The 24,174-nt window shown below is 39.8% G+C and overlaps 1 protein-coding gene across 5 annotated transcripts in view; it reads right to left on the bottom strand.

Annotated features, from left to right (window-relative positions):
* The window catches only part of ANKRD13B (ankyrin repeat domain 13B), a 513,444-nt gene that overhangs the window by 27,022 nt on the left and 462,248 nt on the right, over window positions 1-24,174 (bottom strand). For 2 of the 5 annotated variants that reach the window (XM_053706148.1, XM_053706152.1), the window contains exons 9-14: window positions 11,778-11,842; window positions 9,665-9,798; window positions 9,060-9,217; window positions 8,400-8,597; window positions 7,039-7,199; window positions 1,442-1,518 (exon numbers count right to left, since the gene is read on the bottom strand). In XM_053706148.1, coding sequence (XP_053562123.1) covers window positions 1,442-1,518; window positions 7,039-7,199; window positions 8,400-8,597; window positions 9,060-9,217; window positions 9,665-9,798; window positions 11,778-11,842 — 793 coding nt within the window. The remainder of the gene's footprint in view (window positions 1-1,441; window positions 1,519-7,038; window positions 7,200-8,399; window positions 8,598-9,059; window positions 9,218-9,664; window positions 9,799-11,777; window positions 11,843-24,174) is intronic. The other 3 variants (XM_053706151.1, XM_053706149.1, XM_053706150.1) reach the window with 3 other exon arrangements.

Consider the following 24,174-nt stretch of genomic DNA (forward strand, 5'->3'; position numbering starts at 1 on the left):
TTTTAGTTAGTATTTTTTTGGGGGGGTTGGTTGTGTGGGTGGTGGGTTTTACTGTTGGGGGGGTTGTTTGTATTTTTTTTTACAGGTAAAGGAGCTGATAACTTTGGGGCAATGCCCCGCAAAAGGCCCTTTTTAAGGGCTATTGGTAGTTTAGTTTAGGCTAGGTTTTTTTTTATTTGGGGGGGCTTTTTTTTATTTTGATAGGGCTATTAGATTAGGTGTAATTAATTTAAATTTCTGTAATTTGTTTATTATTTTCTGTAATTTAGTGTTTTGTTTTTTGTACTTTAGATAATTTAATTTAATTTAGGTTATTGTATTTAATTTAGTTAATTGTAATTCATTTAGTTAATTTATTAAATTATAGTGTAGTGTTAGGTGTAATTGTAACTTAGGTTAGGTTTTATTTTACAGGTACTTTTGTATTTATTTTCGCTAGGTAGTTATTAAATAGTTAATAACTATTTAATAACTATTCTACCTAGTTAAAATAAATACAAACTTGCCTGTAAAATAAAAATAAACCCTAAAATGGCTACAATGTAACTATTAGTTATATTGTAGCTATCTTAGGGTTTATTTTATAGGTAAGTATTTAGTTTTAAATAGGAATAATGTAGTTAATGATAGTAATTTTATTTATATTTATTTAAATTAGATTTAAGTTAGGGGGTGTTAGGGTTAGACTTAGGTTTAGGGGTTAATAAATTTAATATAGTGGCGGCGACGTTGGGGACGGCAGATTAGGGGTTAATAAGTGTTATGTAGGTGGCAGCGGTGTAGGGGGGGCAGATTAGGGGTCAATAAGTTTAATGTAGGTAGCGGCGGTGTAGGGGGGGCAGATAAGGGGTTGTTAAGTATAATGTAGGTGGCGGCGGTGTAGGGGGGGCAGATTAGGGATTAATAAGTATAATGTAGGTAGCGGTGGGCTCCGGGAATGGCAGTTTAGGGGTTAATAACTTTATTTAGTTGCGGCGGGGTCCGGGAGCGGCGGTATAGGGGTAAAACAGTATAGTATAGTGTGGGTGTTTAGTGACAGTATACCAATAAAGCTGGGAAAAAGCCGAAGAGCAGTGAGATTGATGACTGTTAGTTAACAACAATCCGCTGCTCATCGCCCCGTACTTGGCGCAAGGCTTTTTGACAGCTTTTTTGGTAACTTTGAAGAACGTATTCAGGTCCGCGGCAGCGATGTTAGGCGATCTTAGGCGAGCGTATTGGTGCCGGCAAATGCAAGTAAGTTGACGGGTTGATAAATAGGGGCCTTTGGCTGAGGTGCCTTTACCTCCTCCTGGTGGCCAGGTTTAGTATTTCCCAACAGTAAGGAATGAAGCCGTGGACTCTCCTTGTATTAAGTAGGAATATTTAGCATCTACTTTCTGCTGTAACACAACTGATTGTACATGAGATAATCAGGTCCATTGACCTGTTTCTTACACACCTCTCTCCTCTCCGACTTTCATTGGCCATTGGGTGTGTTCCTGGCTTGCTGTTTGTCAGAGCTTCCCAAATGGTTACCTGAAAAATTTAGAGCATTTTATTAATGTACTGTTGCTTTCATATAACTATGTGCTTAAGCATTGCATAGGGATTAAACACATAAATAAAGTTACACCAATGTATGAATGGGAGGTAGCTGAACACATCTTTTGAGCCTATGACAAGAGATGGGTGTGTGTACCCACCAATCAACAGCTAACCTAAGTAGTGCATTGCTGAGCATATGTAAATAAGCGAAGTGAATTAAAAGTGTCTTAAAGATACATTCTCTATGTGAATCATAAAAGTTTAAAGGGACACAAGTTAAATTTAAGCTTTCATGATTCAGATAGAGCATACAGTTTTAAAAAAACACAGCTGAGGAGCCGTGCATCGGGGAAGCCAGCTCCGCACCGCTCCGCCTTGACTCTGGATAAAGACAGAAGATGATGGAGCCTCCTGGAAGAAGACTGTTACGGTTGCCTCCAGGCTGGCTGGAAGTTGGACCGTAGAAAAGGATGCTCCTAGCGCTCACCAAAGGAGCAGCAGCACCGTGGACACTCTAACTACTGCGTAGCCACCATCAGTAATGCAGACTATATGAACCACCGCTGCTGGGCTGGTATCTCGCCGTCTGCTCTGCGCCCTGGACCTACGACCAGGCTCCAGTAGGCGAACCTCTTCCTTCTGTAGCAATCCCTGTAGCTAAGGGAGTATGAAAAACATAGCAATCCCTGTAGTGATATAAGCTGTATCCTACAAACATGAGTCAAAGCTTCAAGTTAGAGGGTCAACATAGGTCTGATGTGCTGGAGCACACAGCCTGCTTTTATTCAGGTTACATGCAAACAGGACACTCTCAGGGGGAGGCATAAAATCCCCCATCACACATTTGATATTAGATAGAGAGACACTCCCTTTGACAGGCCACAACATTACTTCAGCAGATAACATTACACACAATAAATCAATGCAGTCCACCTTATCAATACTAGTCTGATTAGACAATGGGAAAGTTGATCACTAAACCTAATTAGAGCTAATCCCAGCAGACTTGTATTTAGAATAGGTTTCTTGAAGCTGAACAAAATTTAACTCTTAATGGCACACAATGAAACTGAACCAAGTGGGAGAAAGCCAGGGACAAGTCATTTCACAGGTCTGGGGACATAGTCTTAAAGGGGCATTGTTCATCAAAGTCACAATATGTCCCCAGATGATTCTTAAAGGGCCACACACACCCAACAAAAGTCAATATGTCCTCAGGGGCACAATCTTCCAGGGGCCATAGTCATGTGGAAGGAGGCTGGCAAATAGGCTTCTCCAAAATCCAGGGAAGCAGGGCAATTTTTCATTTAAAGGGCCAGTTACAAACAGCAGTTTGTAACACACCCCCTGAACTAAACTACCAATAGCCCCTAAAAGGGCCTTTTGTAGGGCATTGCCCTAAGTTAAACAGCTCTTTTACATTTAAAAATTACTAAGTCCCCCCTAACAGTAAAAAACCCCACCCACCAAACCGCCCAAAATAAAAAATAAAAATAGCACTAAAAAAAAACCTAAACTGCCCATTGCCCCTAAAGGGGCATTTGTATGGGCATTGCCCTTAAAAGGGCATTCAGCTCTTTTACAAGCCCGTTAAACCCATAATCTTAAAAATAAAAAAAAATAAAAAAAATCCTAAATCTAACTCCCAAATAGATACTTACCGTTCCTGAAGTCCGGCGGTGAAGGTCTTTGTTTTACGGTTGCCTCCAGGCTGGCTGGAAGTTGGACCGTAGAAAAGGATGCTCCTAGCGCTCACCAAAGGAGCAGCAGCACCGTGGACACTATAACTGCTGCGTAGCCACCATAAGTAATGCAGACTCTATGAACCACCGCTGCTGGGCTGGTATCTCGCCGTCTGCTCTGCGCCCTGGACCTATGACCAGGCTCCAGTAGGTGAACCTCTTCCTTCTGTAGCAATCCCTGTAGCTAAGGGAGTATGAAGAGCATAGCAATCCCTGTAGTGATTATAAGCTGTATCCTACAAACATGAGTCAAAGCTTCAAGTTAGAGGGTCAACATAGGTCTGATGTGCTGGAGCACACAGCCTGCTTTTATTCAGGTTACATGCAAACAGGACACTCTCAGGGGGAGGCATAAAATCCCCCATCACACATTTGATATTAGATAGAGAGACACTCCCTTTGACAGGCCACAACATTACTTCAGCAGATAACATTACACACAATAAATCAATGCAGTCCACCTTATCAATACTAGTCTGATTAGACAATGGGAAAGTTGATCACTAAACCTAATTAGAGCTAATCCCAGCAGACTTGTATTTAGAATAGGTTTCTTGAAGCTGAACAAAATTTAACTCTTAATGGCACACAATGAAACTGAACCAAGTGGGAGAAAGCCAGGGACAAGTCATTTCACAGGTCTGGGGACATAGTCTTAAAGGGGCATTGTTCATCAAAGTCACAATATGCCCCCAGATGATTCTTAAAGGGCCACACACACCCAACAAAAGTCAATATGTCCTCAGGGGCACAATCTTCCAGGGGCCATAGTCATGTGGAAGGAGGCTGGCAAATAGGCTTCTCCAAAATCCAGGGAAGCAGGGCAATTTTTCATTTAAAGGGCCAGTTACAAACAGCAGTTTGTAACATATCTCCCCTTTTGGAGGGAGACTAACCAGGCACCTGACCTTCTGCCGGTCAGTGCCCAAGTTAGTCTCGCAACCCACCCACAAATAATCGCTAGCAGCAAAGTAGCCCCCCCACAATACGTAGTACTGGCCTGTAAGTTCCAGGTTGCAGGATGAAAGTGCAGCATCCTCGGCCTTCCTGGCGCAGCTGGGCAAATAGCTGATGGTACTTGGGGGGCAGAGGCCAGCGGCACTCTGCCCTGGTGCCAGCGCTTCTGCTGGGGTGAGGGGTTTGCAGGTCAGTTCTGTAACAAGGACAAGGTCTGTAGGGCAGAGGCCAGCAGCGCTCTGTCCTGATGCCAGCTCTTCTGCTGGGGGAATTGGGGCATAGTCCTGCCCGGTGGCAAAGGGAACGTGGGGGTCAGTGGGGGCCAACATCTCCACTGTTAACCCTGGGCCCAAGTTAGGAGTTAGCTGGGGAGGGGGAGATTGGCTTACCTCCTCCTCCTGATACTCCGGCGGCCGTTGGGAAGGGAGGTCGATGCTCTCCGCTTCCTGTGGAACATGCTGCGGCTGGGGAGAGAGACCGGTTGTCTCCTCTCCCTGGAAGGCACACTCCGGCTGGGGAGGGATGTCGATGCTCTCCCCTCCCTGTAGCTGGGTCTGTCGCTGGGGATCTGGGCCGCCTGCCCAGCATCCCTGTAGGGCCGGTAGAGAGACTGCGGTCCCATCTCCACCTGCCTGCTGGGGGTCCTCCCAGGACCAGTCTATGAGGCCTGCTGCCTCTGGTATCTCTGGTTGGGGTTGGGGAAGGAGACCGGTTGTCTCTTCCCTCTGCACAGTATACTGCCGCTGGGGAGGGAGGTCGCTGCTCCCCTCTCCCTGTGGAACATGCTGCGGCTGGGGAGAGAGACCAGGTGTCCATACCCTCAAACTCCACAGTTGGCGCTCAAAGGCTCGTGCCGCTTTGTTCTCCGTATCCAATTCCCGGATGATGCGACTGACTACCTCCTGCGCAGGGTCTGGACCATATCGGACTAGCCGCCTCTTTACCTCTGGAACGAAATCCGCGCCCTCATAGCGACGGATCCGGTTGAGGTGCTCTTCACATGGTTCTGACCAGTATCTTGTCAGCTCCATGCTGCTGTAGGTAGGGACGCTGCTCAGTGGCTAGCGTTGCCCTCAATTACTCTCCTACGATACCAGTGCTGTTGTGGTGCTGCTCCTTGCGCTAGGACGCCAATCCCACCGCTGCCGCCAAATGTTACGGTTGCCTCCAGGCTGGCTGGAAGTTGGACCGTAGAAAAGGATGCTCCTAGCGCTCACCAAAGGAGCAGCAGCACCGTGGACACTCTAACTACTGCGTAGCCACCATCAGTAATGCAGACTATATGAACCACCGCTGCTGGGCTGGTATCTCGCCGTCTGCTCTGCGCCCTGGACCTACGACCAGGCTCCAGTAGGCGAACCTCTTCCTTCTGTAGCAATCCCTGTAGCTAAGGGAGTATGAAAAACATAGCAATCCCTGTAGTGATATAAGCTGTATCCTACAAACATGAGTCAAAGCTTCAAGTTAGAGGGTCAACATAGGTCTGATGTGCTGGAGCACACAGCCTGCTTTTATTCAGGTTACATGCAAAACAGGACACTCTCAGGGGGAGGCATAAAATCCCCCATCACACATTTGATATTAGATAGAGAGACACTCCCTTTGACAGGCCACAACATTACTTCAGCAGATAACATTACACACAATAAAACAATGCAGTCCACCTTATCAATACTAGTCTGATTAGACAATGGGAAAGTTGATCACTAAACCTAATTAGAGCTAATCCCAGCAGACTTGTATTTAGAATAGGTTTCTTGAAGCTGAACAAAATTTAACTCTTAATGGCACACAATGAAACTGTACCAAGTGGGAGAAAGCCAGGGACAAGTCATTTCACAGGTCTGGGGACATAGTCTTAAAGGGGCATTGTTCATCAAAGTCACAATATGTCCCCAGATGGTTCTTAAAGGGCCACACACACCCAACAAAAGTCAATATGTCCTCAGGGGCACAATCTTCCAGGGGCCATAGTCATGTGGAAGGAGGCTGGCAAATAGGCTTCTCCAAAATCCAGGGAAGCAGGGCAATTTTTCATTTAAAGGGCCAGTTACAAACAGCAGTTTGTAACAGGGTGTTTTTATTTTGGGCTGGGCTTTTTTATTTTCATAGGGATTAGGTTTAGTTTTTTAATTTTTGATCATTTTGTTTATTTTTTGTAATTTTTTTTGTAATTTAATGTTAGGTTTTATTATTTAAATTGTAACTTAGTATTGGGGTTAATTTAGGGGGTGTTAGGTTAGGGGGCTTAGTAATTAAATTAGTTATTTGCGTGGGGGGTTGTCGGTTTAGGGGTTAATAGGTTAATTAGGTTTGCTGCGATGTGGGGGGTTTGTAGCGGTTTAGGAGTTAATAGGTTAATTAGGTTATTTGTGGATTAGGGGTTAATTACTTTATTTTGCGATGTGGGGGTTTGCGGTTTAGATGTTTGTTAATACTTTGTGTGGGAGGTTAGGTTTTCTTATTTTGTGCCGGCAGTTACATGTTTTTTTTTTTTTATTTCTTGCGGGCGGTTACGTGTTTTTTTTATTATTTTGTGCGGGAGGTTGCATGTTTTTTTTTAATGGCTTCATCATGCCTACGCTGCATCTAGGTGGATTCCGAAAATGACAGGGTGGTGAAAGAATCCAGCCTCACGCAGCCAACTTTCTTTTAAGGATGCGTGCACAACTGGCGACGGACGCGTTACAAACGCGATTATAGTATAGATACAATGGTCTCATTAAACAACCAATCCCAAAGCTTGCTTTTTTTATTCTTTTTAATAATTCCCATTTTTGTGTGTATGAGATTGGCGGCAATAACATCTTACCTGATCATACTCGCTCCCGGCTTCCAGCAAGCTCTGTTGGATGGCAAACTGGAGCAGATCATCTTCCTCTTCACGCATGGCTTCTCTGTAACTTCCCACCATGCTGTAACCTTGAGGAGCCTCAAACAATGATTGGTCGATCTCACATCCACGGCCAGAGGCTGTAAAGTCCCCAACAAGCACATGTATCATTCATTTCATTGGAATAATAAGTGTGTGTCTAAGGGTAACAACATGCCTGAGTTAATAAGGAAAGCTATTTCTGCATAGGTTGTTTAAAGGGAAGGTCTACTTGATTTTTTTTTATTGTTTAAAAAGACAGATAATGTCTTTACTACGCATTACCCATTACATAGTTATATTTACTGTATATACTTTAAAACCGTTAAACCTCTAAATTTCTTACTGTTTCTAAGCATCTGCAGGCCACCTCTTATCTCAGTACATTTTATCAGCTTTTTACAGCAAGTGCTAATTCATGTGAGCCATGTAGATAACGTTGTGCTCTATCCAATGTAGTTATTTACGATGCTGCACTAATTGGCTAAAAAGCAAGTTTGTAAATAGCACTGAGATAAGGGGGTACTCTGCAGAGGCTTAGCTACAAGGTATTCACAGAGGTAAAACGTGTATTAATATAACCGTGTTGGTTATGCAAAACTGGGCAATGGGTAATAAAAGGATTATCTATCTTTTTAAACAATAACAATTTTAAGGTAGACTGTCCCTTTAAGGATCATAACAGTGGAAACAAACTTGTATTAAAAAGAAATCACCAATTACACTATTAAAATATTGTCCTATTACAATTTGTATCTTTTTAGAGGTGAATCTCTGGTTCTAAATGACCCTGTATTGTAAAGAATGATTTTTCATATACAGGAATAAGTATACTGTAAGCACATCTGGCCCCTGCACTTGTGCTGAAAGTGCCAGTTATGTCACTCTCAGGGTCCCTGACATTGTGCAGGATAAAAGCGCTTACTCCAATACAAACAATTTGTTGCACTACAGAGCAGGCAAGCGACAATGGGGGACATTTAGGGCGGGCAGAAAACTTGCTAATCAATCTATACTCAGTTCTGCAGTTTAAAAGCACAATTAGTCTATTTCTTTTATAAAATGTTTACACTGTTATGTCCCTTTAATTCTGTATAAGTGTTCGGGTGAATCGGTGGGGGTGAAGGCCTAAGAGACCCATCTGAAATGCTGATTTTGATCATGGCTCCTGTGCTATATCTCCCCTTCTACAACTCTATGGGTGACATGACACATGGTTCTTGTTAACCCTCTCTATAGAACCACCAACCACGGCCCTTCTCTGTCCCCAGTGCAATGTCCTGCTGAGGTCTGACACATACTGTTGGGAGCCCTCTGTCCCGTCTCCCCCTGGATTGGCATCATACTTATAGAGCTTGTGCTGCTAACGCTGCAGGAGTCACTGCTTGGAGAGGGGACCTCACTGCTTGGGCTCTGCCGCAAGGATGACACAGGCTCATCACATCCGTTCAGGTTACCAAAGGTGATGCGAGCATTCAAGATGTGGAAGATAGGAATTTCTGCAAATTGTTATGGTTAAATAATGGTTATAAAGAACATTTTTCTACATATACTGGATTAGTGAATATCTTGTTTATAACAAATACATTTTATTGTTGTTTGCTAAGGTTAGTTACAATAACATTATTTCTACAAAAAATGTAAAAATAAGTTTGTTTTATATAAAATCTGGATGATTATCTGATCTTGCAACAGAATGAACAATCTCCCTAAATGTTTTATATCACTGTCAGTATTTGACATAAATATCACTGTATAAAGTTATATTAGATATAAGGACACATTGCTAAGCACTAGGATAAAGGCCGTAAGAAGCAGAGCAATAAGATCTAACACAATCTTCAGGCTTTATTAGACAGCTAATCTTCAGAAGAATGCGTTTAGTAGCACAAAGCTGAGCCTCTTTATATACAGTATAGCTATACCACTATTTCATGCCCTACATTGTCACACACTCTTACCAATTTTTACGGGGAATCCTGGGGGTAGCCTGAGAGTGATGAAATCCCGAAGTTTTGCAAAAAGTGCATTGCTTATAGCCATGAGGTCAATGATAGGAGCCACCTGTTCTGCAAGAGACAAGGGATGGTCCTCACACAGCCATAGCTTGGCTTTAAACCTGCAGGTCAGCAAGAGAGAGCAGAATATAATAGGAAAACATAGCTCAATCCTTCCACCGCCTCACAGACTAAATGCACATTTAAATAAGAATATTACATGCCTGTCATTTTTGCACTTGTGACTCAAGCCTACTATTTTAACCCTTAAACACACAGCTAAAGTTGCACTTAAGAGCTGCAGACATTGCAGCTCTTCTGCAGGACACAGCCGATGAGCCACTTAGGAAAGGTAGACACACAACTCTGCCAATCACAGCTGTGTTCTCTCTCAATGACACTCTCTAATTTGTGCATATCATTTTTGAATTACGTCACTTGTGTGTTGCTAACTTCACGATCAACATCTTTATATTTACAATAATGACTTCATTTAATAAAAACATATTCCTGGCATGTGCACTTAAATTAAGTTCTACAATCTGGGTTTGGCTGTGAATAGCACTTACTTCTGAGTTTTGGTAGTCAGCTCCATCGGTCGCCCCATGTCCCTATGCCCCAGCTCAAAGTTGGGATCAAAATATTCATCGGGTGTGATGGCTGTAGGGTTTGTCTGGCTGAATGTCTGAGTGATTAAGGTCTGCTGAGAAAAGCCACATTTATAAAATAAATATTATAAAAGATTCTGAATAATATGAGTATGTTAATGAACTAGTCACTATGGCAACTACTCTGTTGAAGACAGATGGCTCTAACTGAGCAGTTTCTATTAAGGACCAGTACTGGGGGTGGAGTGGGTACAGATAAACATAGATAAAAAAGTAGCTAGATCATCACAAAGTTGTCGAAAGTTTTAAACTTCAGTCCGGTGTGATTAGAATGATATGCTTCTTGATACTTCATGCTTAGGGTATTAGCATTTCACTATTGTATTATTGTGGATATAACCCCTGTGAATGGATTAAACACATAGTTAACGTCAGCTCCAGTGCAACAATGCACTGCTGGAAGGTAACTGAATATATCAAGTGAGCCAATGACTAGAGACAAATATGTGTAGCCACTAATCACCAGTTAACCCCCATTAATGTAGGATATGTACATATTCTTTTCAACATAGTTAATTTAATAGCAGAAGTGAATTAAAACGTCTCTTTAAATGACATGCTCTAAATCATGCAAGTTTATTTGTGTCTTTCCTATCCCTTTTAATAATACACTAATTAATACAATTACATTTGTTTAGTACAACATGGTAAATACATGCTAGTAAAGATTATAGATCCTACTATACTTGCATATCTTGTTTGTGTCTGTAGTTACCACAAACCTGTGGGGTATTGTTAGGTTAGGAATCAACGCTACAGAATTTGGCGGTGCTATACAAATAAATAATAATTAAGTAAAGCTGTATGAGTTAAACAGTAATAACTATGGTTAGGGATAATCGTTGAATTAGTATTATTACAAACTATCCAGTTTAAAGATACAAGGGATAAGGAGGTGTTTTTGCTATGAAAGTTTGGTGCAGGAGCATTATTTTTTAACTGATTATTCAAATGAGAAAAAAAAGCAATACATACCCTATGTTATATCTGTTATCAGTCTTCAAGCAGTCATGCTTTAATACTAGGGGACTGATTATATAAAAGCTCTCCCCTCAGATAAGATGATATAAAATGAACCTCCAGCACGGAGATCCAGAACAAGATTCTAGAAAAGCAGATTTTGCTATACTTCTACAAGGAGCGTTCCTTGCATTTCTATATGTGAAGGAGAGAAAAGCCCAGTGCAATACAGAACCAAATAACATGAGAGTTGTCCTGCATTTACACTTTGTGCTTTGTATTTTATATTACTTTACACTTCAGATTGGGTCCTTTCAGTATTATTACATTTAATCTTTGCACTTTCTCTTTTGTATTTTAATGCATTTAGTGTAAGTGTAACAAAACCATCAAGTCATGCAGTGCTGTACTGTACTGCACTTGTCTCTCATTCTCTTACAAAAATGCAGAGAGCACCCCTTAGAGAAATATAGGAAAATGTGCATGTCTAGAATATTGTGAGAGATCTTAAAGTGCTAAAGGATCATTTTAGATCATCTCATCTGAGTGGAAAACTTTATGGGAGGCCTCTCTCATCCCTGGGACTTCCAGTTTCCGCCCTTTTTCTTTTAGCATTCAGTGAGTTCAGCCTCTATGAAGTCTACTCTATAATTTCTCTCCAAGCAGGAGAATCTTTTAGGCTATAATAGACAACCTCACGCTTTTCTAAATAAGCACACAGGGTTTCAATGATTCATCCAAACAATGGTCTGATTTAAATAAATATTATACAGAAAACAACAACATCCCTTTAGCAGGTGTCTGCAGAGAAAAAGTCTATAGTGTTAGAGTAAAATATTCTTAAGCTGCGGTTAATATTATTTTGAGTCAGTGGGGAATGTATTATTTTATAAGATAATACCAGGAAAACATCCTTTTGAGCAAACAACATTTACAAGAAAAGTTCTAACATACATATATTGTAAGTGACAAAGACAGTGTACAATCAGGTGAGTCAGTTGGACACATTGGAACATTTACCAAAAATCTACATTGATTATTTAGTTATAGTTACCCCATTGTTTGGTCCTACGTGTTGCTCAGCAATCCCTAAGAATGACTGAAGTGGAGTTTTACTGCCTAGGAGACACAAAAGATAGAATGATATTGTAATACTCACACACACATAGAAACATGTTGTTAACTAGTATTTTGCACCTCTTGCATCTGCACATATCCTAGATAAACTAATTTTCTGTAGACACATATACAAATATTGAAAATTGCTAGAACACAAAATAGTGATATTTGAAATGCATACATGGATGGATAGACATTTAAAAAAAGATTCAAAGGAATACCATTTTGACCCGTGATTCTCAGCTAAGGTGTCAGGACAATTATAGAAATACAGTACACTCTATGCACCCCCAAAACTTAAGGGTGAATGTTTTTGCAAATGTTCAACATGTACAAAATCATACCTTTGAAAAAATAAAACATTTTTTTCATTTTTAACCCTTTCAGTGCTAACAACGGCTTTGAGCCGTCACAGAGTTTCCCACTCAGGTGCTAACGACGGCTCAGAGCCGTCGCTAGCACTCTCCCACCTTGAGGGAGATCTGGGGGCTCCCACCCGCTCCTACCCCAGCGATCAAGCCTGTATAGTGACAGGCATCACTGGGGCTTCACGTTATGTGCGGTGACGTCACCGTGCAACTTTATTTAAAAATTACAATGTTAAGTATAGGAAAAGGCCCACCGTTGGAATGGTAATCGCCTAACCTTTCCAACAGTGTAAGTCTGTCTTGGGGATCTGAAGAAAGAAAAAAAAAGCTAAAAAAAAAAAATATTTAAAAAAAACAAAAAACTTAAAACAGCTTAGCACCAAGGTGGGAAAGTGCTTAGCACTCAAAGAATTAATAGTAGAAAGCATAATGCAAAAATGCTTTTATAAATCCCGGAGTTCAGTAGTCTTTTTTGGAATCAAAATAGTTCCCTCTTGGACCCTGAACAATAATGTTTAAAATAATTCAAGGACAATAAAATAAATAATAATCAACTGGCACAAAAACTTACATTAAAGCCAGAGTTTACACTTTCTAACAAATGTTTAAAAACAATCCCTAAATTAAACTGCCCCAACTCCACCTTGGGAGCATTTGATTACATCATACAAGATATCACTGATAACATCACACATAACTTAGTTTATGACATCATCAATGACATAGCAAGTGATATTACTTATTGCATATAGTATAATCTGCACTATTTAAGATCACTCTCCCTTACATAAATCCCTGGTCTCATTTCATTCTCCCTTTTCCTCACATGCAACTATCTCCTCATCCTCCCACATCACATAGAACCTCCTTCTCACACTCTTACCACAATTTCCCCCACAAATAACGTTTCATTAAAGGGACAGTCTACCATAGAATTGTTATTGGTTTAAAAGATAGATAATACCTTTATTACCCATTCTCCAGTTTTGCATAACCAACACAGTTATATTAATATACTTTTTACCTCTGTGATTACCTTGTATCTAGGAACCTTCTTCAAGCCCCTGATCACATGACTGTGACTGTTTATTATCTATTGTCTTGCATTTAGCATTGTTTTGTGCTAAATCTTAAATAACCCCCTGTGCCTAAACACAGTGTTATCTATATGGCCCACGTGTACTTTCTGTCTCTTTGTGTTGAAAAGAGATTTAAAAAGCATGTGATAAGAGGCAGCCCTCAAAGGCTTAGTAATTAGCATATGAGTCTGTCTAGGTTTAGTTTAAACTAAGAATACCAAGAGAAAAAAGCAAATTTGATGCTAAAAGTAAATTGGAAAGTTGATTAAAATTAAAAGTCCTATCTGAATAATGAAAGTTTAATTTATACTAGACTGTCCCTTTAACTCTCGGTCCCTTTAACACATCTTCACAGAAACATTTCCCTTACACCCTGCTCACCCTCGCAATCCAACTAACACACCAGCTTCTGTTCATCCTTTTAGCCCTCCCTCCTCAAACACAGCCTCCTCCTCAACCTCTCTTCCCCTTCTGATATCCACTATCCTCCTCACCCTTTGACAAAGTCTGCTTCACACTCTCTTATTCCTCTCTCCCTCGCACACAGAGCCCTCCTCACCCCATCTGTTACACACAGCCTCCTCCTTTATCTTCTCATCCTTTATTCTTTATACGCAGTCCTGCTTATCCTCTTAGCCCGTCGTCCTTCATATGCTAGCCCTTGCTCACCCTCTCAGTCCCACTCTCACTTGTACACGGCCGCCTCCTCTCATTCTCTCTGCCTCACATATAACTCCTGCTTACCTTTCAACACCACCCTAACAAATTTCTCTAGTAGAATCACCTATATTGTTACAAAAATTATCTCTGGGTATTTTATTCATATATATATCTGCACAAACTGTATATACAAATACCTATATAATTTTACTAGTGATGTCAATGATTATGTCATAAATGATTTCACATGTGATGTCATCAGTGATGTTATTCATGATGTCATGCAGGCTCCCAAGGGGGGAGTGAGGTATTTTAAGTGAGAAATTTCCTTGCTTTTAAATACAAACTTTTTCTGTCAATTAACTTCCTTGTTTTTCCCATCCCATTGTAAAGGGGCTTTACGCATCCAATCAGGGTGCATGCCACAGGACTTGCAAAGGAGCAAGCATCTGGCATGAGCAACACAGTTACTTTATTTACCTCCTCAGTTTAAATAAACAGTCTAATCTAGAATTTTTATTGTTTATAAAGATAGATAATCCTTTTATTACCCATTCCATAGATTTGCATAACCAACACAGTTATATTAATATACTTTTTACCTCTGTAATTACCTTGTATCTAAGCCTCTGCACACTTCCCCCTAATTTCAGTTTTTTGAACAGACTTGCATTTTAGCTAATCAGTGCCCTCTCTTAAGTAACTTGACAGGCGTGAGCACAATGTTATCTATATGGCACACATGAACTAACGCCCTCTAGCTGTGAAAACTGTCAAATGCATTCAGGTAAGAGTCATTCAGATAATGGCTTATAAATTAGCATATGATCCTACCTAGGTGTAGCTTTCAACTAAGAATACCAAGAGAACAAAACAAATTTGATGATACAAGTAAATTGGAATGTTGTCTAAAATGACATGCTCTATCTGAATCATGAAAGTTTAATGTTGATTAGATTGTCACTTTAAGGAAGTTTACTATGAAATCTCAACAGTAAAACACACCACCCAACCAACCCCCCAAAATAAAAAAACCTAACTCTAAAAAAAACCTAAGCTACCCACCCATTGCCCTGAAAAGGGCATTTGGATGGGCATTGCCCTTAAAAGGGCATTTAGCTCTTTTGCTGCCCAAACCCTAATCTAAAATAAAAACCCAAACAAAAAACACTTGTTTTTCAAGATGGCGTCCCTTGCATTGCTTTTGGCTGAAAAATTTGAATTAGCCAATAGTAATTAGAGCTGCTAGAATCATATTGGCTGATTTGAACAGCCAATGGAATGAGAGCTGCTTAAATCTTATTGGCTGATTAGATCAGACAATAATATTTTAGCAGCTCTAATTCCTATTGGCTGATTCAAAATTTTCAGCCAAAGGAATGCAAGGAACGCCATCTTGAATCGCGTACCTTGCATTGAAGATTCAGTGTAAGGCGGCGACCATATGAAGAGTATTCTCCGTGCCGGATGTTTTCAGGATGGACCCGCTCCGCGCCGCCGGGATCAAGATAGAAGATGCCGCCTGGATGAAGATTGAAGAGGCCGGCTGGATGAAGACTTCTCGCAACCTGGATGAAGATCGTTCAAGCGGGACTTCAAAAACTGTAAGTGGATCTTCGAGGGTTAGTGTTTTTTTAAGGGTTTTTTGGGCGGGTTTTTATTTTCGATTAGGGTTTGAGCAGCAAAAGAGCAAAATGCACTTTTAAGGATGTCACGGATACCAGACAGCTAATGCTACCCCCCCCCCTACAACCTCACCCCTGTTGTTTTTCAGTGGTTTTGGGCTCCTCAGAGCAACCACAATCTCTGGAAGCTTTTGTTTGCATGGTTTTGTGCTACAAACTCGTTTAGAGAAGAGCTGGTCTATGACCTGGAAAACCCTCCTAGGCTGGCTGGGCTCCTGGAACTCCCAGTCGGCCGCCTCACAACGGACACCCGCCTAACCCCTCTCAGGCTGTCCGGGCTCCTGGAACTCCCGGTTGGCCACAGGACACCCGCTAACTTTACCCCGGTCGCTCCAGCAACCATGTACCCCAGAGCTCTGCTCTTTTGGGGATTTGTAGCCCCTAGGGAGGACAAGAGGTGGGGAAATTACCGGAGGGGAGCTGCTTTGGGAACCAGGGGTTTTGGACACCCCTACCCCCATAACTTCAACGGGCTGTATCTCCGGTCCCAATAACGAATCACGCCGCTGTTTGGACTGCGGCATCTGGGGACCGAGAGCTTTCAAATGACACCCTGGAAGTGCCATCGCTCCCCCGGGATCACCCAAAAACCATCACCACTGTGTCCTGGGATTCTGTGGGACTATGGTTGCTATGGAGGCGCCGGTCAGTCTGGAGGGGCGGGAATGGCGGGAAAACTGTGGCATTGTCTCCCTGTTTATCAAGATGTGTATGTGTATAAAAGATGTGTGTTTGTCCCAATAAAGTCAGTTCTTGTTTCACCTGAATGCTAGTCTGTCTAGTTATTTGGGTGGGCTCCTGCTAGAATCACTTTCCTGGGTTACATAGCAGCCTGTTCCAGGCAGAGGAAGGACACTCTGGCAAAGCTGCCTAGTCTGGGTAGCTGAAGTCTGTCACAGGGTGGGACCCTGAGTACTGGCAGGCATCAGGGGTGGCTACAGGCTGTGGTCAATTGCCAGCTACATAGCTGCAGTTGGCAGGGAGGGAGCAATACCTGTTTGGCGGAGCTACCCAGTGGGGTAACCGGGGTATCCGTCACAAAGGACAATGCCCATCCAAATGCTATATTCAGGGCAATGGGTAGCTTAGGGTTTTTAGATGTTTTTATTTTTATTTTGTAGGTTTGGGGTGGGGGTTTGCAATGTTAGTGGGGGTTTGTACGCTTTTACAGGTAAAAGAGCTGTTTAACTTAGGGCAATGCCCTACAAAAGGCCCTTTTAAGGGCCATTGGTAGTTTATTCTAGATTAGGTTTTTTATTTTGGGGTGTTTTTTTTTTAAATGGGTATTAGAATAGGAATATTTTATATTATTTTTGATAATTTGTTTGTTATTTTGTGTAATGTATTTTTTTTCGTTTTGGGGTGGGTTTTTATTTGTCGATTAGGGCTTGGGCAGCAAAAGAGCTAAATGCCCTCTTAAGGGCAATGGGTACATTAGGTTTTACTTTTTTTTATTTTGTGGGTTTGGGGGCTGGGGTTTGTATACTGTTAGGGGGTGTTTGTTTGTTTGTTTTTTGTAGGAAAAGAGCTGTTAACTTTAGGGCAATGCCCTACAAAGGCCCTTTTAAGGACCCTTGGTAGTTTGGGGTAGGGGTTTGTATACTGTTAGGGGGTGTTCGGTTTTTTTTGTAGCAAAAGAGCTATTAACTTTAGGGCAATGCCCTACAAAAGGCCCTTTTAAGGGCCCTTGGTAATTTATTCTAGATTAAGCTTTTTTATTTTGGGGTGTTTTTTTTTTAAAGGATAGAATAGGAATAATTTTTATTTTTTTGGATAATTTTGTGTGTTTTTTTGTAATGATAGATTTTTTTATTTTTTGTGATTTTAGTGTTTTTTATTTTTTGTAATTTTAGATTTTAGTGTAAGGCAGCTTAGGTTTTATTTGACAGGTAAATTTGTATCTATTTTAACTAGGTAGTTAGTAAATAGTTAATAACTATTTACTAACTAGTCTATCTAGTTAAAATAAATACAAACTTACCTGTGAAATAAAAATAAAACCTAAGCTAGCTACAATATAACTATTAGTTATACTGTAGCTAGCTTAGGTTTTATTTCACAGGTAAGTATGTATTTAGTTTTAAATAGGTATTATTTAGTTAATAATTGTAAGTTTAATTTATCTCTATTGTAATTATGTTAAAGTTAGGGGATGGTAGGGTTAGGCTTAGGGGTAGGTGTAGGGGTTAATAGTTTAATTTAGATTTTTGCGATGTGGGGGGCTGGAGGTTTAGGGGTTAATAGGTTTATTTAGTGGTAGTGATGTGGGAGGCCAGAAGTTTAGGGGTTAATAGCTTTATTTAGTTGCGGCGATGTCGGGGAGCAGCAGAATAGGGGTTAATAGATTTATTATACTGTGGGCGATGTTGGGGTGCAGGTGAATAGGGGTTAATAACTTTAATATAGTGGCGGCTATATCGGGAGCGGCAGATTAGGGGTCAATAGTTTAATTTAGGTGGCGGCGATATTGGGGACGGCAGATTAGGAGTTAATAACATTATGTAGGTGCCAGCGATGTTGGTGGGGGGCAAATTAGGGGTGTTTAGACTCCGGGTTTATGTTAGGATGTTAGATTTTAACGTTAGTTTTTTTCCCCATAGACATCAATGGGGCTGCGTTACGGAGCTTTGCTTTCCGCGATCGGAGGTGTTAGACTTTTTGTCTGACCCGCTCTCCCCATTAATGTCGATGGGTAAAGCTTGCATGAGCACATCAAAACAGCGCTTGTATTTTGTGCGGTATGGAGCTTAAAAGCACCATATTGCACGCACAAGCCGGGTTTTTAAAAACTTGTAATGGCTGCGCTATATTGGGTTAAATAACGCAACTTTTGTTGCGTTCGTTTATTTCCCTATAGCGCGCATAACTCGTGATCTAGCTGAGAATTGGGTATCCAAAGATCTTCGATCCTAGAAGTTCACAAACACCTATTTAGCGTATGGGGCATAAATATATCAATATAACTACTCAAAAGGTCCCCCCCATTCCCAATTCCACTGAAATGGTCAGTAGCCTTGAAAACGGCTATTAAACATGGATTTCACAACTCCTATATATACATTTATTGACAAAGGAAAGCTCTCAAATAGAACTAACTTGACTGATGTAGCGGGAGGAAAATTCGCTGAGTGGCTCAAATATTATCAATTATATCACCACACAAAACAAAGCTTCTGAGAATACGAACCCCTTTTGAAACTTTATGTGCAATGGGCGAAATAGTGAAGAGCCCTCAGTCATTATCGCATAAACTTCTCCAGTCCAACCATAAGTCACAATTACCTTCTTATACAGCAAGATGGCATAATAATTTAGGTACACATATGGAAGAGAAAGACTGGGGAGCAATCTTCAAACACATCCAAAAGTCTTTGACGTCCCCACAAACATTTCTGTGGAAATGTAGAGGCCGTACCTCCTCTCCCCACCCCTGCTTTTCTTTTCTTCCCCCTTTCCTTCATGGCACTCTTTCTCACATGAAAGGTTTCAGAAATGATGATCTTGTTAATGATTGCTTGCTTAGCAGAGTAATCTGTCATCACTCATGTCTCACACAGAAGATAACTTCTTTCTATACTAGCACCACTTATAATAAAAACCAAAACTTGTGCTCACAGTTTTATCTTCAGTCGGTATGTTTGTACTTTCAACGGACTTGAATCACATGATACAGGGACATTGTATCATCCTCGGAAATTTTGCAATGTTTCAGATTTCATATTCTTTTGTCTCTGATGTTTCAGGTTATCACATCTTAGAGAACAATAAAGAAGATACAAGCTGTGGCTTAGATTACAAATTGAGTAGTAAATAATAGCACTTTAAGAGCCAAGGATCAAAACTATAGTGTTCATAAAACAGCAGAAGCAGCATAAAGCTATCAAGTAATTACTTCCAATGAGAGTAGAAAAGGACGTTTTACTTTAAGATCTCAATTCTGTCGCTGAAAACCTCTAGATGCCACAATAATGTAGCTACCATATTTCTTAAAAGACTTCTGAAACTAATTACAAAGTGAAAATAACCGTTTAATTTGAGTAAATACTTAATACTTTGCAACATTTTAGTTATAGTATGTATGTGCCAGTGTTTTCCCTATATTAGCTTATTATTATTATTTGAAGTAGGTACAGTGAGTATATAACAGTATATACGTATAATAAAAGAGAAGAGGAAGGAAAAAAATAGAGGTTCAGGATTCGTTATTGGGGGCAGTTTCCAATTAAGACTACATGTCCCATACAACGTGGTGTTGAACAATAGTACCATTTATTGTAGAAACATAAGATTCCTTAATTTACAGATTGTTTATAAAGTCTAAGTTCTGAGACTAATTAGAGGACAGTGGAATAAGTAAATGCTTGGCGCCATAAAGAAGTAATCAGATGGCATTCCCACCAGATATGAAGGGGCATGCCCAGAACATCACAGCCCCGCCTGCATTTGGGTGAATTTGCATGAGATATTTTGGCAGAACATTTTCTTGAGAAACATAATTGTGATATTGCAAATATTAAATGGTCAGTCATTGATAAAGCAACTCTGCTCCATAGAGGTGGAAATTTAGAAAAAATGTTTTTGCAGAGGGATCATGTTATTTAAATGATTGAATGTTAAGTAGCCATAAGGTCTCTGATGAAGGCACAAAGCTGAAACGCGTCAGACAATTCAATTTTTTCCTCTTGCAAGAGGGATGTTTTTAAACTTTTATAATATGTTCTTCCAATAAAGTTGTTATACTTTTTTTTAATCTATCGTGCTCCATCAGATTTGTTTTTTCTTACCTACTTATTTTGAATAGCCTCACAGGAGTAAGATGCCACTGTAAGACACCTTTGAGATATAGTTTGTATAAGGTAGTGCAATAAATAGCTTTCTTTGAAATATTGCTTTCCAGCAGACAGGCATCTTATGTGTTATGAGAGAGTTCTCCTATTAACGAATAGGGGAGGATTTATAAAAATGCGAGGGTTGTAAGATATCTTGATAAGAGAGAGATAATAGTCTCCATTTCAATTCACCAGAATCCAATCTTTTCTCCCAGGTGGTTCTATCTTGAAGGAGGGCACTCAAGAAGCCGCAAAAGCGTAAAAAGCTGTGTTACCTCATGAACTCAAATGGAGTGGTGGGGGACTAACTAAAGTACTAAATTGATAAAGTGATAACAATTCAGTACCGCTATATAGGTCTATAACTGTAGAGATTTATAGGGCTTGCCAGAACATAAGTGAGTGTCTCAAAGAGTGGATAGGAGTCCAGAAATGGTGTGTGAGAGAGAGGGGATGGGATGTGCTAACTTTGGGATGTTGTAAATTATGTCCCAAATTTTTAGATTAGATGTTGTAATATAATTTAGATAGAGATCTTTAGGTCTGTTATGTTTGGTTACCCAGATCAGTTCTTTGAGAAAAAATCCAGAGGGGAGTGAAGCTTGCTCCAATTCTTTCCATCTACTATTTAAGCTAGAGTCACCCATAACTAGATGTGCAAGAGTCTTGCTGCTTCATAATACATTCTAATTTATGGGGCTGTTCCTCCTGATAAAATAGGGGCTCTGTGTTTTGTTTCTACAAATACATTTGTTGCATAGCTGTTAAAATTGTGTAAGTAAATATTGTAACCAAGACAATGAAGGAAAATTCAACTTATTAATACCAGCTCTAATGGAGGAGAGTAAAAGATGAACATTTGATGAGATAAATGTGTGCAGGTCATGAGAATTGTATACCCCAAGGTGTTTAAGTTGTTGAGAAGACCAGGTAAATGTATATTTGGCTCTAAGAGTTCGAAGGGAAGGCTCAAGTAATATGTTTAAAGCATATGATTTGGTTTTAGAAATATTCAATTTATAGTAACTGACATCTGTAAATGTATCTAGCAGAAAAAAGAAAAATAATAAAGAGCGAATAGGATCTGAGGTGAACACAGTTAAGTAATATGTTTTTTTGGGTGGTTACATGCAGGGAAACCCTTGTAATAAGGGGATTGCATAGGATAGCTTCAGCAAGTGGCTCCATTATAAGCGCAAATAAGAGGGGGTTGCAAAGGACATCCTTTGTTGGGTGTCATTGGTAATGGGAAACTGTTTAGAACAAAAGCCAAGTCCTCTGACCGAGGTAGGAGTAGTAGAATATAGCGCCACAATAGTGGTTTGAAAGGAGTCTGAGAAACCAAATTTCTCTAAAACAGAAAACGTGCAAGTCCAGGTCAGCCTATCAAAGACTTTCTCAGCATCCAAATGACAGGGTGAAACAAGTTACACCTAATCTCTTATTTAAGAGTCGACGGGTGTTGTTGGGACCTTGCTAGCCCAATGTAAAACCTACTTTATCTGGATTCAATAATATCGTTAGGATACTTTTTAGGTGAGTGACTATAATCTTCACATAAAACTTCACATCTAGATTCAATGATATAGGGTAATACCTGGCATACCCAGAGGGATTCTTCCCACGTTTAGGGATTGTGATGTTTGAAGCTTGTAAAAATAATTTGGGAAAGGAACTGAAGGAGCTGGCCTTTGAGAACACCCTATGGAGCAGTGGAATTAATATGGAGTGAAACTTTTTATAAAATAGATCTGTAAATTCTTCTAGGCCAGGTGACTTGATGGCTTTTAAAGATTTAGTGGCATTTCTTAGCTCATCACTGGTAAATGGAGATTGAAGGAAATCACTTTGCTCTTGTGTAACCGAAGGCAGATTTATTGAAGATAAAAGCTCATGAACAGAGTATGGATTTGGTGGGGGAATTGCAGAAATTGTTGAGAGGTGGTACAAAGCCAAATAAAAAGAAACAAAAGTAGAACCTATAACTTGTGGTTTATATATGGTTTGTCCTTGAAATTGAAGGGAGTTTAGTCTAGTAGCAGCTAATGTTGCTTATGTTTATTGGCAAGTTATCTTTACACTGCATTATTACCCTTATGATAGTAGATTTCCTTAAGCTGTTGGAGTTGGTAAACTGCGCTCTCATAATCCAAAGTCTTAAGCTTTTTTTGAGAGTTTCAAGTTCAGAAAAAAGTTTTTGGGAAGGAGAAAGTTTATGCTCTATTGGTAATACACTTAATTTTTCTTGCAACCGAGCTAGGGCCCACCCCTCTACATTTCTTTATACTAGCAGTTGTTATAGATAAGGTAACTCTCACATGCATACACCTTAAACACACCCCATAAGGTGTAATCATCTACCCAGCCATTGCCATTGACGTGCAGGAAAGTGGTCGTGTCTTCAAGAACTTGGTAACCTATAAAAGATTTATTGACGACATTTTCATCCTTTGGAAAGGGGACAAATAATTATTATATATCTTTTTAGATGACCTAAATGATAACAATATAATCCTATATTTCACCAGTGAAGATAGTAAAGAAAAGATACACTTCCTTGATATAGAAATAAATATAATAATCAACTAATAACAAAAACATTTTTTAAATCAATAGATGTGAACAATTACATTCATTTAGAAAGCTGCATTTAGATAAATGGATTAAAAACAACCCAAAAAGCCAGTTTATTAGAATAAGAAAGAATTGCAATAACATAGAAGATTATGATACACAATCCCTAACTTTAAAACAAAGATTTCTAAAAAGAGGCTTTGAAGCAAATGAAATAGATTCCACTATTAAAGAAATTCGTGAGAGAGACAGAGAACACATTTTATACCCAAAAAATAGACAAGAACCAGGAGATAAAGATTTTGACAAAAAACTAACAATACCATTTATCACCACTTATAATGAACTACATGGTATTATAAAAAAAAAAAATCTAAATAAACATTGGCACCTGGTCAAAAAGACCATATATTAGGCGACAATGTAAAGAAACATCCAGAAATAATTTTTAGGAAAGCTGACAATTTGAAAAACAAACTAGCCCCAAGCGAGTTTAAGAGGAATCGTAATTTTAAAGATATAAACTTATTTGGAGGAGATTTATGTTTAAATATTTTTTATTAAAGTTTGCAAAGATTTATGAAGTACATTTACATCAAAATTTGCCAATTACGTTTTCAAACAAATTGAAAATAAAACACATTGTCATAACAAATAAAGTTTCAAACTTGTATAACTAAAATATTCAAAAATTAGATCTCAGTTCTCTGCAATTATGATGGAAAAGATAACATATATGGTGTCCTAGACCTCCCTCTAAGAGACATAAAAGAGAAAGGTGGAGAACTTATCCCCTTGAGCAATGTAAGACAAGGAAGGTAAGTTATACCATAAATTTATATGTATATGAGAAAAAAAAAAAAGGGGGGGGGGATATAACATGGGTAAAGGTGACAACATATCCAGCAACAGCTGGATAAGCTTATTATGGTAGTGCTTTTGAATCTAAGTGTGTAATGCATGTTGATCAAGGTATGGTACTCCTATTGGGTAGATCCCGGTCTGAAGCATCCCCATTTATCCAATAGAACCAGATCTGATGAAATGTGTCCTTGTTGTCTAGGATCCCAGATGGCAATTCGTACATAATGTATGTGTATTGTATCTTATTAATTATTTCAGACCAGGTAGGGACCC

This window comes from Bombina bombina, chromosome 3 (assembly GCF_027579735.1).
Source record: "Bombina bombina isolate aBomBom1 chromosome 3, aBomBom1.pri, whole genome shotgun sequence".
Lineage (NCBI taxonomy): Eukaryota > Metazoa > Chordata > Amphibia > Anura > Bombinatoridae > Bombina > Bombina bombina.